Raw genomic sequence first — 20,111 nt, 5'->3', positions numbered from 1 at the left:
CTAAAATGATATTAGGTTAGTAATGGAAAACCAGAGAAACAATCTCATGTAGATTATGGATGTGCCCGTATATGTTATTGACCTATTTTTATCAAAGAAACACTTTGACCGTGCTTACTGTCGGCCATTTTGTTTAAGTTGTTCAACTTCTTACTTTATTCCACAAAGCAGCACAATTCGTGCTTGTCTTACTAGAGATATCCATGAGCTTATTTCAGGCAACAATCTTTCTTCACTGACTAGTTTAATTCATAAGATAATAGTTGTCACACTGTTTTCCATTCAATATTTCACAGTTTAGTTAACCGAACCATTGAACCGACGTTGGGCGGCCTATCAGAGCACTACAACCTGACTGTCTGTCATGATCCAAGAAGAGGCCAAGGCACGGATATTAAACCTGTTAAGAAGATGACTTCTAGGGAAAACGAAGGCGCTCCCGTAAGTTTCCTGTTTATGTACAATCAGACTCTACAGAAAAAAAGTATGTTGTTGCTAATTATTTTTGGAACTATTGTTATTATTATTTCTCGACCGACGTCGGTTCGGTTCATTGGTTCGGTTCAATGGTTCGGTTCAATGGTTCGGTTCAATGGTTCGGTTCAATTGCAGACGGGCTCTGGGCTCAACTGTTTTTCCTATCCTGGGTAGCCCGGATGTTACCATGTGAATATTTAACTTGAATTTTTCGATCTGAATTTGAGCAGTCGAATTAGACAGATGTTTTGTTTGAAAAATATTAACTTGAAATTTGAGATCTGAATAAGAAGCAATCAAATTTGATCAATCTGAATGTATTTGATCTGAAATTCTGTAAATTGATTTTTTTTTGTATCTGAATTTGTGAGGATTAAATTCAGGTTTTTAAATTGGAAATCAGGAAATTTCATATTTAAATTTCATAGAGGTAAATTTGAAACAAATACATTCAGATACATGGTTTCCAAAGTAAAATAATTCAAAATCAAGTATTCAAGTATTCAAAATATTCAAAACATTATGTCTCTTATTTTCTTCCATACATAGACACCTGTATAAAAAGGCATGGTTACACTTAACTTAAAGGTTTTATGTTTAATGCATTGTAAATGGTTATTCAAGGGTATAAGGCTTTACAAATGTTCATGTGTGTTGTAATACAATAAATATTGTAGTAAAGAATAACCAAATAATGTACATGCTTTACGTAAAGTGTCAAAACCATTTGTATAATTTAACTTGGCTCAAAATTGAATCTTATTCTGTACTTGTTCCTAATATAGTCATTGTGACTGCATAGTCCACATATTCTCCCTAATTGACAATCATACAGTTTGTGATTTCATTTTAAAGGAAGCTGAAGCTCAGAACTGTATGGCAGGTTAATCTAGTTGTGTTGGTCAGTCCACCGTATGTGTGAATAACTGCCTCCAGACTGTGCCGTCATATGTCATCTCTGGATCGTCTGGTTCTCAGAACACAAAAGGCCGGGCAGATCTAAAGAGACCAGCATACAACGGGCACACAGCACTGAGTCAGTCAGAAGAGCAAGTCTACACAAGTCATGCCCTTACACCTCAAAAATCAATAGAGAGTGCACAAGTATCCACATCCTGTTGTTTCCAAAATTACACCCAGGTTTCAATTCCTTCCTTGAGTACCTGTTCTTTGTTGTTAAGTGTTTTCATGTTTCGCTAAGACTTCTACGCCCCAGATTAGCATAATCACAATAATTGAATCATAATTACATCTGCAATAAGCACAAAGGCTTCATGCACAACAGCTTATAAATAGTCTATCCATAATGGGGCCAATCTCCTAGTATTACTGCCTACAGTTTTCAGCACATTGAATCAGGCTTGCTGAATAGAGATACAATCAATGTTGTTTTTCGCTCGTCATGAGATGTTCGTCAGACAAAATGACACATAACGTGCCGTGTTTTCTTATAAGCCGTGACTAGGGCCTTCTCCTTTACCTCCCAGATGGGCCAAATATGATGTCTCCTCCCGGCTTTCTCACGAAAGCAAACACAGCCAACTGTACAGATGATCCCAGAGCGAAGCTGATTTATCATCTAAATCTGGCTCGTCTTTCAGCCCAACTGTTTATGCAGGCGACACATGTTGTATTTACAAACCTGTCGGCTGCTCCTCCTCATTAAGCGTTAGGTTTGGAAGCAGTGTGAATTTTGTGGGCGATTCGCGAGCGACTGTACGCTCCCATTTTTATTGACTGGTGTGGTTGTGCGTCTTCAACTGGTGGCTCTTCGGCAAAGCAAATCTAGCTTCAAGGTGAAAGAAGAATTATGCTCAAGAAAATGATACAACTAAAAGTTAACTTTGTATTGAAGACTGAATGTTGTCAGGAAACAGAATTCAACATCAACAGGAATCCTGTCCTGGGGAGTCTTTGAATTAAGGAACAAAATGTCCATTTTTAAGGATGAAACTTCTTTCTAATTCAGAACTAAAATACTTTTTTTTCTGCACGCACACCCAGAGTTTTGAGATGCAAATCAATTCCGCTGAAAAAAGTGGATTAAAAAAGAAGAAATGGATTCCGTATTCATATTTTTTCTAAAATACTCGAGACTGTTTATACAACAGCCTTGACTTAACTAAGGTCACTGTTCTCTGCAAAAAAAAAAAGAGCAATCACAGAAATCTTATTCAGTCTGACAGTAAATGTTAGCAATGTATCTTCTGAATTCATATGTTTGTTTAAATTTGGATAAACGAAGAAAAAGGTCATTTCTAGAAGGACGAGTGCCTTCTAATAATAAAGATCTGATAGGAAAATTTAAAGCATCATCACTCCTGGTACAGTCAAGGAAAAGACCCTTATTTTTACTTTTTTAAATGCTAAGCTGTGACCAGGAGCCAAGTAACATCATCTGGATGTTTATCCGAGTGGAAACGATTGCCTGGCCTGTATTCACTCAGCTGAGACTATTCCTCTCTGATCTACTTCTAACTGTGGGTGGCACCAAGGGTGTGGCTTTCAGCACTTAAAACTGAATGTTTTAGTACCAAGTCGTTTTTGTTACTTATAAAATCATTCAGAGCTGCAATCTGCTCTATAATCAGATGTAGTGTTGCCGGCCAGACGTATGACTATTGGCATAAAATCTGGTACGGAGCTTATTCTGCAAGAGTGTTAAAGTGTAACTCATTTCAGTTTCGGCAGAGAAAGCCCTCAAGAAATTAGAGAAACTTTTTTGTTTTTGAGTAATAAGTGATATTTCTGATGCATAATAGATAAAGTAACACACCCATCTAACAGCCAACAACCTTAAAAACGTCAAGCAAAATCAAAACACATTTTGTTTCATAAGGACTTGTTTTAACAGCCTAACTGCCTTTAACAGTGGGTGACATGTGCTGTACACCCCAAAATGCTGGGTAATTTTTAACCCAACGTTTGGTCAAAGGGGGACAAACCCAATAGTTGAGTCTTATATACAATATATTGTCTTCTTAATTTTATTTTATATTGAATATTTTTGGCTTACCCCAAAATGACAATTCTGTTAATTTACTCACCCCCACTCCCCAAGTAATGAAAGTCAAACCAAAAATGTTAAAAACAATAATACATTCAGCACACAGGGAATCTATGCTCCTTATGACTGGCGTCTTATATAAAGCGAATCAATTGATCTGTGCAAGAAATTGAACGCTATTATCGCATCTTCAGGTGAAATCTAATCGCATTTATGTGCCCCATGCACTTAGAAGAGCAGATACTACCAAGTGCAAGTTCTGAAGGGAGATAAACACTTGTTTTTCGAAAATATAGCCGTTTAAATCAGGAATAATTCGTAATGCAGTGATGAAAACAAATTTTTTTTTGTTCGGAGACAATCGTTCACGTGGTGCACCCTTCCTGCAGTTACTTTCAAGGGCACAAGATGCATTTTGCAACGTGACCTATCAAGTGCGCAACCCGACTGCCCTGGATTGACGATTATGACGTTGTAAATATCATACATTTTCTTTGAACCAACCGATCAAATAGTTTTATAAGACGTAAATCGTTATGAACCGAGGGAATAAGTTTCGTAATGAATGTAGCAGCTTTTTAGACTTTTAAAGATGTGGCGTCTCAGGACGTGCATTTCTTAAAGAACACCAATCTTAAAGTCTCTCCACTTTTGAAATTTTAAGGCGGGTCAGGTAAAGATGATTGATGGGCCGCATTTGGCCCGCGGGCCGCCAGTTGACTAGCCCTGCCCTACAGTATACTGGGTTGTTTGAACATATTGTTGGTATTGGTTAATTTAATCCAGCTGCTGGGTTTGTTCCTTTTGACCCAATGCTGGATTAAAAATAACTCAAAATTTGACTTGTATTGTGGGTAAAATGTAGTGAATGAATGTAGGTGGCGAATTCTGACGTAGCTAAAGAAACAGTAGAGTATGTTGTTTTTGAAATTACCAACAAATGGCTCCATATGTACGGTGTGCACTTTCTGTATTTGGTTGCTAAATCGCGAAATTCTTTCAAATATTTGGTACAAATATACTTTAAAAGCCTTAAACTGATCATGCTTTCCAAGGCGGATAACAGCTCTGGATAAATGCAAGGTACTTGAATTATTGTTTGCATTTGTTACACTTCATTCAACCTAACAAGATATTGATAAGTCAAATCATGAATGTGAGTTGTGGATTTTAACAAATACATGTATAATAACTCCTCTGAACAAAACCATTGCTATCATGAACCAAACCGGTGTTAGACCACGAAATAATTAAAAACAAATAATTTCAAAATAATTTGAATGTTTTTTAGGTAGTCTGAATGTTGCCAAGTAATGTCTACAAAGACTTAGATTAAATGGTGTTAGGCTGAGACTCACTTTAGATCTTGTGATAACTGAGGAGTTTATAAAGCAGTCCTGTTATTAATATTCCTTAACCATCCTGGTGTGGACTTTGGTTTAAACCACTAACCCCCAACTAAACTTCAGTATTTAATTATTCAAGTACAGACTCAATTCAAACTTTGTTTAAGAGAGAATTTCAGCCTTAGGTGTGCCATACATTTAGACAAACTTGAAACTTTTTAAAACTTGAAAACTGTTTTGCAAACACTGCTGTTTCCTCAGAATCTAGTTTTAAGTACTGCAAAACCAACTTTAAAAGACTGCTCAACGTATCTTTTCTTACCTCTTCATCCAATCATTTGACAGATACTTTGCATCATTCAATACATACACTGTAAAAAATTCTGCAAAAAAACGGACATTTTCTGGCAGCTGGGGCGCCAGAAATATTCCGTAAAATATTTTTTTCCCTGAAGAATTACATGGGTTTCTCTATTTTTCCTGTAAACTTGCGGCCTTTTTCAGTAATTTAACGAGTTTTTTACTGTATTTTAAAAAGATACTGTCAAAAGTCTCGCAAAATATGACATTTCCTGGCAGCTGGGGCGCCAAAATTAATGTAAAAATATATATTTTTTTACTTCGTAAAATTACACGGCTTTCCTGTTTTTCATAAATTAGCTTTTTTTGGGCCATATTCCAAAAATATGTGAAAAACCTCTTAATAAACCAGTAAAATTTTGTACAATTATAGTTTTTTATTATCATTATTATTATTATATGAGAGAAATCTGTAAAAAATAACAGTAAAATTCTGTAAAATTAAAAAAATTTACAGTGTACCTGACAGACAGTGAATATATATTACATATAGCTAATTTACAGTGATTTTATGATGTTCGTTTCATTTCGTATGAACCTAATAAACAATTCTTCACTCTATAAATGTCTTTTACTGTAACACATACTGTAACATACTGTAGATCTGAAACTAGTAAACTGTATAAGTAAATTGTTCCTTTAATGTTTTTTTGATTCTTTAAAATAGTTAAAAATTAAGGAAAAGGGTATTTGACTAATAAACCACACGTGTCCTATGGTGTGACAGCAAACATTTTGAACAATGAAGATCTCTTATGCAATCTTATATTATAACTAATTCCTTAATACATCACATGTATATAGTGCTTTTATGGGCACTCAAAGGACTTTACATGGAAGGGGGGAATCTTTTCAACCACCCCCAATGTGCAGCATCCACCTGGATGATGCGACGGCAGCCATATTGCGCCAGAACGCCCACCACACACCAGTTTATTGGTGGAGAGGACTCAGAGTTACCAAAGCCAATTAGTACATATATAAAATAGTATAAATATAAAGAATATAAAATAATATATTATTATTCGTTTTTGACATTTTTGCTGTCACACCATAGGACACATTCACAGCTTATTTGTCAACGAACCAATAAAGGTTAAATTCCAGTTGAATTGACACAACCCTTATAGGAAAACACAACCCCAACTTTTGCTTTACCTCCTCCATCGAAAATCTCCATCCCATACAAATATGACAAAAAAAACGGAATGTTTGTTTGTACTTGTGTATTTATTCATGTATTCAGAAAGCTCTTTCACTCTAAGGCTGGCGGCAGTGGCTCTGCGATTCAGCTTGTTCCCTTCACACCAACTTAGGACAGAAAGATTTGCTTAAAAACATCATATACAGTTGCTTACTCGTACTGTACGAAAGGTTATGAACAGACATACATGGAAAGCACACAATAAAACTGATCTGCTTGAGCCTTCTATGCGACGGAAGGCAATTCTGCATCGTAATACTATACATCTGATCAAGGACAATTTATGCCTTTCATGTTCCTCCCCGTGACCTTATGTTTTACAACACATTTGTCAAGACTCTTAAAAAGGATTTATTCTTAATGTTGGTCAATCATTATTGTGCTTCTAGTTAAAATAGGGCAAAATGATTTCCCCGTTCATTCAGAATAGGCTCCCCCGCTAGGAGAATCTCTCCTGTTCATTTGGCACAATGCGGAACGCCCGCCTGCTCCCGTAGTTCTCTCTCAGGTCATAGAGGATAATGGCTGCCCAGGAAAATTTCAATGGAAGCTTCTCAGGGGCAGAGAGACAAAGGCTCCATCACACAGCAGACCCGTCTAATACTTTACAAGCATTTCATCAATAAACATTCAAGGCGGACTTGCTGATTCACTGTGGATGTAAATCAGGAACAACGTCTACATAATGGAGAGGGTTGAGAGCTGATTGTTTTCTATATGTATAATAATTCAGTCATAAAAAATAGGCGAAATGTGGTAACAAAATGTATACAAATGAAAAAGTCCCTCCGGTCACAGTCAAGTCATAAATGAAAGCATAATGATGTGCAAGTTATTTCAAGATGATACTGTATCACAATTCTCATCGCAGCCTCATAAAAGTTTCATGTCACTGCAGTAAAAAGTACATCCTGGCTCTCGCCCAAAACAACATCTGCTATAAATCGCTAGGCACAATAGTAACTCAAAGTTTCACCGCTAAACTGACACGTGCTAAATTTTCCCTTCTGCAAACATTGTTGATTTTGCCAACTGCGGTGTTTGTACATCCATAATAGAAGGGAGGGTTCTGGATTCAGTACAGCCATACTAATGAGCTCCGAGGATTGTGGGAAGTCTTCATACCTCTTGCACAACTGCCTCAGATACTTCACTCTAAAGTTCTAGAAGCCCGCAGTAGTTCCTGCTCATCAAAGGTCTCCGCTCTGGGGTTCGGGGTTGCGGGTTTCTCGACCCGAGTTGCGACCCAGTCTGGGGAATCTGCCGGAGGCTTTGGATCGGGCAGTTTTGTTTCCACTCTCGCTGGCCGCTGGGGTGTCCCTATAATAACACAAACACAAAGACTGTAATACCTTTGAAAAAACACCCGATTTCCACCAGGCACTTAAATGTTTAACTGAAGCGAAGGAAACAACAGCTCAGAGATGTTTTCTGTGCTCTTACAATGACTAAATGTTACATGTCAGAGTCTCTGCAGTAGGTAAATAAACAATGAAACAAGCTTTCTGCAAACCAAATTCTTTTCTAACAACCTCGCAGGGTGCCACACTGGTGATTAAGTCTATAGGTTCGCTACAAAGTTTGTAAGTACTGAGTCCTTAAGGCTATATAGACATCAGCTGCCGTTGGGTCAGGGTCAGCATCTATACACACAGCTGTGGCTCGATAACACACAAGGAGAACACTTTCTCTTAATCCTTTATATTGCTTTAAAAAACGCTGTGTATTTGCTGTATAATTTTCTGCAGAAACCCTGAAATAAGACATTTTCCTAAAGCTGCAATATATAACTTTTGGCTTAATATCGGCATGTTTCTTTGAAACATAAAATTGCAGTTTATTCTACGTCTTTATTTTTTTATAAGTTGTCAACATAACCAACAGGTTTACTCAAAAATCAATATTAACTGTTGCAAATCAGGGGAGAGATGCACGATAATACATATCCCCACCGTTACTGAGTTAATCATTAAGAATTCACCCATGCATGTATTAGACACGTAAAATTGCAAAAAATGAAAGTGTCGGAACAAAATATGCATTCTATCTAAAAGTGAATGGTCACCCAGACCTGGGTGAAACGACTCGTGTAACCACACCCCCACAAATCTACACCAAATGTTAATGCAAGTAAGGTAAGCGTACATGTCAGTAGAATTGCTTTGGAACTTAATGTTCCAAATATGGTAAGAGGTGTGACATTTCCGTCACAGGCTTGCAGTATTCGACCAATCACTATGCACAGGTAACTGGCCAATCATAGCACACTTCGCTTTTCAGAGTGATGAGATTTGTAAAAAATCTGTGCGTTTCAGAGAGGCGGGAAAATACAGCATTTTTTAACCTTAAATCGTGAATAAACATTGCATTACATCTAAAACAAACGATAATTATTCGTTTAAGCTGCGTCATACGACCGCTTTAAATGAATATTTCTTAACTTTTTGAATGTTGTTAACTCAAATAATGATTGAATGTGGATGATGTTTCTTAACATTAACTTTACGAGGCAAAAATTCATTGCATTTCCCTTTTGTCTTTTGATTGATAGCATATATCAGACCGTGTATCGATAGTGTGAAAAATTGCTTTTATTAACCAATACAGATTATAGGCCGATATATTGGTGCATCTCTAGTGTCAAGACATTTAATATTTATATACAGTAGCTTGCGAAAGTATTCATACCCCTCAATTTGTTCACATTTCACATTATGACAAAACAAAAAAAACTGATTTGTAACAACTTGTGTAAAACCGTTTTCACTCATTTCTGATGCGAAACTTCAAATACCCATAACAGTTGCGGACTTGCGTCACCTGTGCAGTACAGCGTTACTGACATTACACCTTCCGGCAGGTTATATATTCACGGCAAACAAACACTATGAGATCTGTTAGGGGCTGCACAGGAGGTGCTTGGAGAAAGTTCCCTGCAGGTTACAAATCATTTTAAATGCGAAGGGAACGGAGAGCACCCGCGGATGGGGACAAACGGAAAGCTTTCTGAAGAACACTGTCGCCCCGGGTGACAATGTCTCACAGATTCACCACAGCACTGACCACCTGAGCATCATAACCAACCTAAAAGACAAGGCATCCTAAATGTCTTTGTTCCTGCCTTGAGGGATGAAAGGACGGCAACTGAATCCACACCTCAATACTGTGTGTTTACATACTTTACAAGTATGGATGGAATCACAACAAAGAGCAAACAACTGTTTCGGTCGTTGACATGTGCTTCTCATTGGACCCATTAACATCGAGGAAAAACCTTTGGTGGGTGTTCATCCTCCCCAAAAAAAGCACAGCATCGTTGCAAAGCATGGTGGGAAATCTATTGAAAGCAAACCTAACCATACTGATCACGCTCAACTTTTTTCAAAGGAAATTTAATTCAAATGTAACGCTGAAGTGCCGCTAGCAACCCGCAGCCAAACACCACGATGTGCCTCTGCAGTCCTGCTGCTGTCAGATTCGGCACAGGGCTCGGATACAAAAAAAGAGGCAGAAAATGAAAAAGGTTGGGCAAGGAGTAATAGACAACGGGAAAGAATGAAGTGCTGAGCAGCTTTCAATCAAGTCTGAGCAGCGGGGAAGAAGTCAGAAGCAGGTAAGTGCGGTGTTGCCATGCCCCCTGCCAGTAAATCCATCCATCTCTCCTCAGCTCCTCAAAAATGAAAATACACACACATGCAAGCAGACAGTTTTCAGCCGGTTCATGCGGCAGAAGGCTGATCTGCAGTCTAAACAGTAGCCGCTCAAAGAGCCTCTATGCGTTGAATATCCTCAAAGAACATAGACTCAGGTCTTCATTTGTCTATGGAACGAGGCGTCCGCCTTTCCTCTTGTTGAGGGTTAAGACGGGTAATATCTACGAAGCCATTTTCAATCGAGCCCGTTGCTTGGAAACCGAATCGAGGATTACCGGATGCTGTCCCTCTCACAACTCGAAGTCCCTTGTGAGACCACCTCTGCTGAGACCTCCTCAGGCTCTTAGAAGCGCTACTGTAAAGGCACAAAGACCCCAAGTGTCTTCCATTTCAAAGGCAGAGGCGAAAAACCTTCCACAAAAACGTCCCCGCAAGAAGGTCTTTAAAAAAAACCTCAGACAAAGGTGGTAGTGATGCCAGGAATGGCACACATGAGCCGTTTCAATGAAAGGATTCCCTCGTTGGCAGCGTTCAGTCACTGTAACCCCTGCTCGACAGCTTTCCACGGTCTGTTTGCCAGGAGGGAGATTCATTGGCACGTATTTATTATTACCAATGTGTTTCAATGGCAGGAACGGCCACTCCCGGTCTGAAAGCAGCTTCCAAAACACGGGAACAGAAAGAACGACAGCGTTAATCACATAAATCACACTGGTGAACTGTTTTGACAGACAAACAGATATTTATTTAAAAAAAACGCTGTTAGTTGCTTTGCGATAATAATGCATTCTAAACTACTGCCAGCAGGACTGCTGTAGTGACAAAACATGATGCCCTTAGTAAATCTGCCGACGTAGCTCTCACACCCCGTCCAACTTTCTTCACCAGCTGGATTCATCCGGCCACAGCACGCAAATTATCTCCAGTCACGGCCAAGCAGAAGCCATTATCTTCTCCCGACGTGTCAACGGTTTTCTTTTAATTAAATCAGATTTGATGTATGGCTAAAATGAGTTTTTCATTCATTTCCTGTTTGTAATTGGGTCACGCCGGGAGACGCGGGACTAACAATAAACCAACGAGATGCGGCGCGTGAAAAAGTCTGAGAGCTGATCGATCCACGAGCCAACTGAAACAGACAATTAGTCGCTGAAATCCAGGAAGTGACTGGTCTCTGACAAGTCGAATTTCCTGTTACAAAACAGTTTGGAGATGCTGGGTTTTGACTCATGTTTGTGTTGACTGGTGCGTCTTAACTCTTTTAAATGCATTTTTTATGCAAACGTGATTTGGGTTACCCTTTACAATGAGGTTGTATTTGTTCACATTAGTTAATGCAACTAACTAAGTAACATGAACTTACAGTGAGCAACATAATTTAATTAATGTTAGTTAATGCCAATACAATTCTTTATGTTAGTTCATGGTGTATTAACTAATATTAAACATGTATTTGTTAAAGCTTAAATGATCAAGAACTAAGATTGAAAAATGCTGTATTGTTCATTGTTAATATATGTAAGCGAATGCACTAACTAATGTTAACAAATACAACCTTATTGTAAAGAGTTATCGTGATAAATAAACATGCTTGTTCAGATTCAGGCACCTGGATCGCAATGGCGAAGCGATGCTGTACACAGAAAAGCATTTCAGATCCTAACCAGATGTTTTTATTCTTTCCTTCAGAATACATTTGCGGCCTCTGAAAGTTTGATTGGACTTTCTAAGTAACAACTCTGCTTCAGCATATACAGTATCTCACACCGAAGCACTACATTTCTGTGTGAACTAGAGTTCATGGAGTTGTGCTGCATGTCTCTGATGGTTAATGCATGTGAATGTTTGCATCTACTCACTGGCAGAAAGGCAGTAGCTGCAGTAAGGTCTCCTTGGTGGGCTGGGCAGTGAATTCAGGCAGTGTCTGGATCAGTTTGTTCGTCACCATGCGCAGGTACGACTGCAGTTGTTTCCTCCTTTCTTCTACGAACTTGGCATCCTGCAGACACACACACACAGAGATATGTTTTGCTGCAGGGCAGTTTAACCGGTTTATCCCAGCTGTAAGAGATCAATAAAAGAGAAAAGTACAGAAAGAATTTTTCATTCCTAGTATTGTATCTAAAGTTTCAAATAGTAGTTGAACGAATCACGATTCAGTAGCAATTTTATTCCTGAACACTGGCAAACCCTGTTTGTTCTTTGTTTACCATTAATAATTTAATGTTCTCCTCATGGTCAAAAAAGCCTTTATGTAATCAAGCTCAAAAAATATATATTGATATTGTTGGATTTGTGACATCACACAGGAAAATTCATGTTCATATGAACCAGTTTGAAGCCCAAACTTAACTTCCTTTAGACCTGTGCAATGAATCAATAACCGTTGAGTATTTTTAATTTGTAAATTAATACAATTAATATACAATAAATTATAAATGAACACTTGTATAATAAATAATAATATAAGAATAATAAAATCAACTGTTATATTATAACCGAACACAGACCAGAAGTTAACGTTGGGACCAGTGCGTTCCTCAACACCTACTGTCCCATCATCAAATTGTTGGCCCAACCCACTCTGGTTATATTTGGTGGCGGTGCGCTATTACAGAAATATTTGAGATGTTAGTTAATGTCAATATAATTATTAATGTTAGTTCAAGGCGCCTTTGTTTATTTGTGCATAATTGTTAACAAATACCACCTTATACATAATGGGTATACCCAGAATGCAATGTACTTGCTTTGGATAAAAGCATCTGCCAAATGCACAAATGTAAATGTTTTTATTTTTCCAAGATCAAACACTATTGTTAGATGAGGGTATGAACTGCTGACATTAAATGGATTCTTTAATTCCATCTCTTTTTCATCTCGTATCATCAATACTTGCAGAATTTACAGCATCAAAACATCACAACTTCCTGACGTTTCCCAGCGTTTAAAGCTGATGGATAACAAGATCAAAGTCAGTTCTGTGGCGGGGGTGACATCAAAAGCAAATGAGATAGAACAAGAAACGGTGAGTGAGAGACATTAATATGTTATTAATGTCCCCTTGATGGCTGATTAATTGGCCCTGATGCTCCAGTTCTCTCCTCTATGTGTGTGTGGGACATCGGTCATGTGTTGTGTGCTTAAAGAAGATAACTGCTTCTCTGCTCTATCAGAGGGCGACCGCTCAATCACCCGATTAAGTGTGTGAGAGTGAACTTGCGTTTGTTTGCAATCTGAACCACTGTCATCCTGCATCTCAGCATTAGTGCACTGTCAGGGCATCAAGTTCTAATGGTGATCCATCGTCAACAGCCATGAAAAGGCATAACAGTTGATTATGATATGGGATATGTGGTGGAGATGACTGCTGTCAGATTAGCTTACCCGTGAGGGCCGTGCCTGCCAAAGCTGATTTAATGCCCACTTCATCTCAGAGCCCTCTTCAAAGCGAAGAGATGTGAACCATGACACCAAGCACTTTGTTTACTTAAAATTCTTTATTTACTTTGAAGTAATACTTATTTCATTCAGTATTTACTTATTTACTAAAGTGTAATGGATCCCTAATATCTTATTATTAACTTACTATTTAATGACCTCAGAAAAATCTCCTCGAAAGAGTTCAAGATGTTCTTCGTGCTAAGAGAAGACACACAAAATACTTTTATACTAAATATGCTTATACTAGACTTTTACCTGAAAGGGCATTATGTTATGAAATGTTTTTGGTGTCATTTTTTTTTTACTTTTGTTTACATACTTTCTGTATTTCCTGTTTGTAGGAAGACCAATAAGTATGGATATTTATTTATACAACATGCTAAAACAACAATTCTAATGGTGGCCTACGTCTTTTACACAGTACTGGATCGAGCAAGTTGTGTCCCAACTAAGCAAAAAAGTACATGTCATCCAACGCCATTATTTCAATGAAGTGAAAATAAACAGTGTGAAATAGTTTACATAAAAAATGCTAAATTGGATTACTGACAAAGTTTTAAATAATGATGGTTTTGTTTTAAAAAATTAAGAGACCACTGCAAATGTTCATATCAAATTAGCATTTCTAGATGTATTGTGCCTATTCCAGTCCAGTGTCTGTTAATATATTAACAAAATCAAACCTCATGAGTGATATAAAGTCATCCAACAGCAATGTGAAAGACTGACACATGAAAACTGTGATAAAATTGAGGTTATCATATTTTTAGTACTTTTTTTAAGTATATGTAGAAATATTGCTGTAACGCTTTAGTATAGGAACCAATACTCACTGTTAAGTAGTTGCTTATTAGCATGCATATTATTAAACTAGCGTTTGTAAGAAATTTGTAGTAAAATATCCAAAAACCACTAGGCCAACGTTATATATATTTTTTCAGCTGAGTACTACAATATCTCAAATGTTTCCAACTGCTTTTAAATCCTGAGAAAATCGCCATTCTAAACAGTGGACTGGAGCCGTTAAGTTGCCTGTCAATGGTGTCATATCCGTTACCCTTTGTTACCGCCTTTACTGACATAGAAACCTCGTGACATGTCGTAGACAAATGCAGAAGTAGTTTGTACTCTCGTTCTGTCTAGCATTATTGCAAACGATGTGGATAAGTTCAAAATAACTTTTATTATGATTGATTTGGACACTTAAAACTGTGCAGTGTTATCACTCCATCAAAATGGACGATTACTGTAAAATTTGTGACTAACAATTTAGTTTTAACCTTACATTACTCGGGTCTAATTCATTACAATGAAATAAATGATTTCATCAAACGCAACATTTATAAAACTTAATTACTTTACCTGTTCCACTAACATGATTTCTCATTCCCATCTTACTGACATATCGGCGATTTCTACAACTGTAACTTTAACAAATTTGCTGCTTATAAGTTTATTAGTACTTATAAAGCAGGATCATATTCTACATCTCTCAACCTACCCAATACCTAAACCTAACAACAAACTCACAAATAACCACGACATTAGTAGTTATTGAGGAAAAATTCGTAGTTTATGGTTGTTAATAGCGATATTTTCTGCAAATAAATCCAAAAATGTATATATATCTATCTGAAATTTGGGAGAAGTATTGTAAGTAGTTCACAGAATTAAAAACAAATTAGTATTTTACCTTTACACATACCCATAAATAAAAGAACGGTCTCTGGAATGGTCTCTTAATTTTTTCCGTCGCTTTAGATCCTTCCTGCACTTAACTGACACACAGAAATCCATTCCCTTTAGTTTTCATGGTAAATGTCTTATTTTTTGACACATTCCACAACAACACACACATCGCACAACTAGTCTTATTGCATGTGTAATAGAACTGGTGTTTTTAGCCACTTCTGTCCACAGTAAGATGTTCCAACGACGTGCTAAGGCAAACAACACGCCCGCGATTCGCACAAACAACTCGCGACAAAACCAACACGCAATCACCCCAGCCAAATAGAATGGAGTGTTTCTCTGGAAAACAATCTTCGCCGAGTGCCGCTTCGAGCCAGTTTTGTTTCTTTTCGTAAACGGTGGGCTTCTCTCCAAATTCCTCAAAGCACCATTCTGCCATCTCTCTCAGACACAGAAAGAATCTCTGCCAGATGCTTCTATTATAGCCAGTAAAGACCTGCTGAAGTGCTTCTCTATCTTCCCAAGCTATTGTCTGCAGGAGGACATGGCTTTAGCCAGCTGGTGCGACAAGGATTGTGCTTGCGTTGGGTCTTGTATATGTGCTGTATATATGGACACGTGTGCAGATTTGAACGACAAAGTGTAAGTGTGGTATAATCTGGTACAGTGAAGACCAACACAATCCATCATAATATACCAGAGAATTAAAAAAAAAGGGAAAACAGATGCATAACATTTTGGCCATATTAACACTTTTGTACAAAAGGTCATTTTTCTTGCCTCCTTTGAAACACACAAATCTTGCAAAATAAAAGCTGAATTTCCAGAATCAGAGCGAGATGGAGCAACTGCAGGGTTACACAAGTTTCCATAAGAACCGCCTGCCAAGCGACGCATGAGGGATCATATGGATTTCATGTTCTCCTGCACAATGATGCAAAAAACCTGCACACACATGGCATGTTGCATACGCATACAAAATCCAGGAGTCATAATTTATTCACTTTGACTTGTGAAAGCAGAAATGCCAAACACTGCATTAATGAGACCGAGCCACATTCTCCCAGGGCTGTCATCTTTAATGCAAAGATAATGCGCAGTTCAATTAAAGCTGTGCAGAAGAAGCCCAAACAGACAACAGACTGTCTTCTATTTTTATGCTTCCTTCAACCTTTTGTTGAAGCTAAATGGTGTGGAAATCAATAATGTAGGACGCAGGCAGCCGGTACAATAATGACCGTGTGATGCGAACAGAGCGCCGTCCGCGCACTTGCTCTCAAAAAGAATACGGTTACTAATGTCTTGAACAAGGTGTGGAATAAAGCCAATGAAGAGAACAAATGGGTCAGTAAATGTGTGTGGACCTCTAGAGAAATTGTGAATAATTCAGCTCACAGCAAGCGGCTGGTAAGAAGTGGTCTCCAACTCAAAAAAGTCTGAGAAACAGAGTGAAATGACGGAAAGAACAGTTCACTCACAACTGAAAGCTCTCTCTCTCTCGCTCTCGTTTCTACTATGGTCATCGATGGTGGCTGAGGACAGTTTGGTTACAAGCATTCTTCCAAATATATTTCTCTGTGTCAAACAAAGAAAGGTATACAGATTTCGAACAACGTGAGGGTGAGTGAATGAAGACAGAATTGTCCTTTTTGGGTGAACTGTCCCTTTAAGACTATGTCATGTCTTCACTCACAGCCCCTCTGAACCTCCAAAAGTATTGTGGCCTGTGGCTATGTACAGTAGAACAGTATCATATCTCTCTACATCTGTGCATCACAGCTGCGGTGAAGATCTCACAGTAACTGCCCCAAAGCATAAAGAAACATGAATATTTACTCTTCTCAATCATTGTCATAAATGCTCCGTAAATGTAGGTCATGAGAATTTTTAAGGGTTCTGTTCATTTTCCCTGGAGACCAGATATGTAATAAACAATATGTGCATCAACAACTTTCAAAGTTTTTCCATTTTTCTACACTCTACTGTGTCTAAAGTATATTATCACACCAGGGGCCTAATTCATTAAAATAGATGTAAATATTAATATGTCTAAATTTCCCATGGGGTTTTGCCCATATATAAAAAGGATGACCGTCTTTAAACCCCCCGTGGTGAAAATCAAATTTTAATTTTGTTTATGTATCTATGTGGTGTTTTTAATATGCTTTAAGACAACCCATGTGAAAAATGTATCAGTCAGTGCCTTGCTGTAAATGTTCTCCTGAAACCTTACTGCAGTTTACCGAAGCCCGTCTTGAAAATGAGGTTAAAGAGTGGGTCAGGTTGGCTGAGCCTGTATCTATGAAAGGAGGCGGGGACTTATTTGCATATTCATGTTTTACAAACAACAAATGAATCAAGAATTCACAAGTATCACAAATACGAAAAAGAAGATACGCTGAAGAAAGTTGGTTACTGAAGAATGGCGGTACCCATTCGCTTCTACTGTACAGAGGCAAAAACAATGTAAGTCAACAGGTACCACCGTTGTTCGGTTGCCACCAATCTTTAAAATATCTTCTGTGTTCTGCAGAAGAGAAAAGTCATACAGGTTTGAAATGACAAAAGGGTGAGTAAATGATGACAGAATTTTCATTTTTTGGTGAACTATCCTTTAAGATCAGCTCTGCCTTAAAAAGATAAAACAAAAAAAAAATCACAGCCTCGTATGCGTCCTGTAAATTTCAATCTAGCTATGAAAGAAATAAAAGCGTAGCTGAGGAGCTCATGAGTTGACAGTTTGACTGGTGTGCTGACAGCCGCTTCTCTTTGATATCATCATTCTTCACGTGGTTGGCTGGGTTCAGCGTGGCTCTGCTTGGTAGTCAGGGCACATTTGACGGGAAGGCTGGGGAGCATTTAGCGTGTTCGCCCAGCGAGCCTCTGACAAATCAGCTGTTTAAGCGCTGTCATGATGGCTGAGCACCAAGGGGTGTGACATGCCCCTAACGGATGGAGTCACGGACAGAGACAACAACAAGATACCAAATTCATATTCCAAGATCAATGACAAAACACAGAATTTTATGACAGTAGTGCAAGATTTGTACAAGGTTTTAGCGGCATCTAGTGGTGAGGTTGTGAATTGCAACCAACGGATCACTCCATCCCTCCCTGTCGGAGGCTGACACAGAACTTCAATGTTGTCACGTTTTTGCTTCTTTGCCGAAGGAGATAACGTATTAACGAAACCCTCTGTAGAGCAGTTTATCCATTTAGGGATACTGTAGAAACAACACGGCTAATTCCATGCAAGGGGACCGACTAATAAAAACATAAAGCTTCATTATATAAGGTCTTTATATACCTCGAAAGACATCCAGTAGTTACAGTATGTAAATTATATTACATTTCTCTCTACGGATCCTCCTAAATATAACACATAGCCCCTTTAAGTAACTTGAAGAAATTGTCTGTATTGCTGTGTACTGTAAAAGCAGGCCTTGTGTTTTGATAGGTTCATTTTGATAGTTGAAGGGTCTGGAAGGGTAATTACACAAGCTGGTGTCTCAAGCTGAATGATGAGACGAGCGATGAGAGACTTTCAGATGCAGATTAGACAAGGCAAGGCCTCAATTTCATCCAAGTACAGAAGATCAGGAGCTCACACTTTCAAAGAGTCTGGAAAGATCTCTTAAACCAAGGCGCTATTTGCATTTCCCGTCATTACTCTAGTCAATGTTACAAGCGCCCCAGAATCGAGCCTGAGGAGAGCACAGTTCTACAGAAAGTTCAAAGTCAGCTTTTAGTTCAGTGAGCCAAGATTACAGGATGGTCTCTCACGACCAAAAGACATCAAACACACTGTATTAAGAGCGCGAAAGAGAGAACATTCAGGCAAGAAACCACGTACAATATGCTGTACATGCAGCTAACACTTCCGTAAAAAGAGCAAAACAAAAAGAGAGCCCTTCAATTTGATGGAGTGCTTTTACATTCAGATCAATTCTTCCAAACGCTCATATCCTACAGGCGATAAACAGCTTGAGTCTAAACCAAACACAAGGGTTAAAGGGGTAGTTCATCTAAAAATGAAAATGTTGGTAACTGAACAAAAGTACTCATTGACTAGCGTTGGTTTTGTGTTTACACAATAGAAGTGAATGGGTACCGCCGTCTTTGGTTACCAGCGTTCTTAAAATTATCTTCTTTTACGTTCTGCAAAAGAGCAAAAGTCAAACAGGCTTGAAATGACTAGATGTTGAGTAAATGAGGACAGAATTTTAATTTCTATGCATCACATATCTTTGTACATAAAAAAAATTCACTCACCAAGACTATTATATGAAGTGCTAAAGATTATGAAATAGGTAAAAATATCAGATAACAAATACAATGTGCAATATTCCTTTTATTTTTACATCTTTTAATAATCCATTGTAATAATCTTGCCTAGGGCTCTGCATACAGGACATGATATTATCCTGTTTATAACTGTATATTGTCCTACTATCAGTCCACCTACAGTATCTCACAGAAGTGAGAACACCCTCCACATTTTTGTAAATATTTTATTAAATCTTTCAACACTGAAGATATGACACTTTGCTACAATGTAAAGTAGTGAGTGTACAGCTTGTATAACAGTGTAAATTTGCTGTTCCCTCAAAAAAGCTCAACACACAGCCATTAATGTCTAAACCGCTGGCAACAAAGTACTCCCCTTCGTGAAAGTGTCAAAATTGGGCACAATTTGCCATTTTCCCTCCCCGGTGTCATGTGATTCTTTAGTGTTATCAAGGTCTCAAGTGTGAATGGGGAGCAGGTGTGTTAAATTTGGTGTAATCGCTCTCACTCTCATACTGGTCACTGGAAGTTCAACATGGCACCTCATGACATAGAACTCTCTGAGTATTTAAACATAAAGATGGCCGGGGCTGTAAGAAGATTGCCAAGACCTTGAAACTGAGCAGCAGCACGGTGGCCAA

At 38.2% G+C, this 20,111-nt stretch overlaps 1 protein-coding gene across 1 annotated transcript in view; it reads right to left on the bottom strand.

Annotated features, from left to right (window-relative positions):
* Positions 1–6,123: 6,123 nt before the first annotated feature.
* Positions 6,124–20,111, bottom strand: part of snx29 (sorting nexin 29) — a 94,315-nt gene continuing 80,327 nt past the window's right edge. Inside the window, exons 20-21 of the mRNA XM_056771159.1 lie at positions 11,907–12,046; positions 6,124–7,714 (exon numbers count right to left, since the gene is read on the bottom strand). Coding sequence (XP_056627137.1) covers positions 7,585–7,714; positions 11,907–12,046 — 270 coding nt within the window. The 3' untranslated portion in view covers positions 6,124–7,584. The remainder of the gene's footprint in view (positions 7,715–11,906; positions 12,047–20,111) is intronic.

The sequence above is a fragment of the Triplophysa dalaica genome, chromosome 17 (assembly GCF_015846415.1).
Source record: "Triplophysa dalaica isolate WHDGS20190420 chromosome 17, ASM1584641v1, whole genome shotgun sequence".
NCBI classification, from domain to species: Eukaryota; Metazoa; Chordata; class Actinopteri; order Cypriniformes; family Nemacheilidae; genus Triplophysa; species Triplophysa dalaica.
This window is presented reverse-complemented; position numbering and strand designations above follow the sequence as displayed.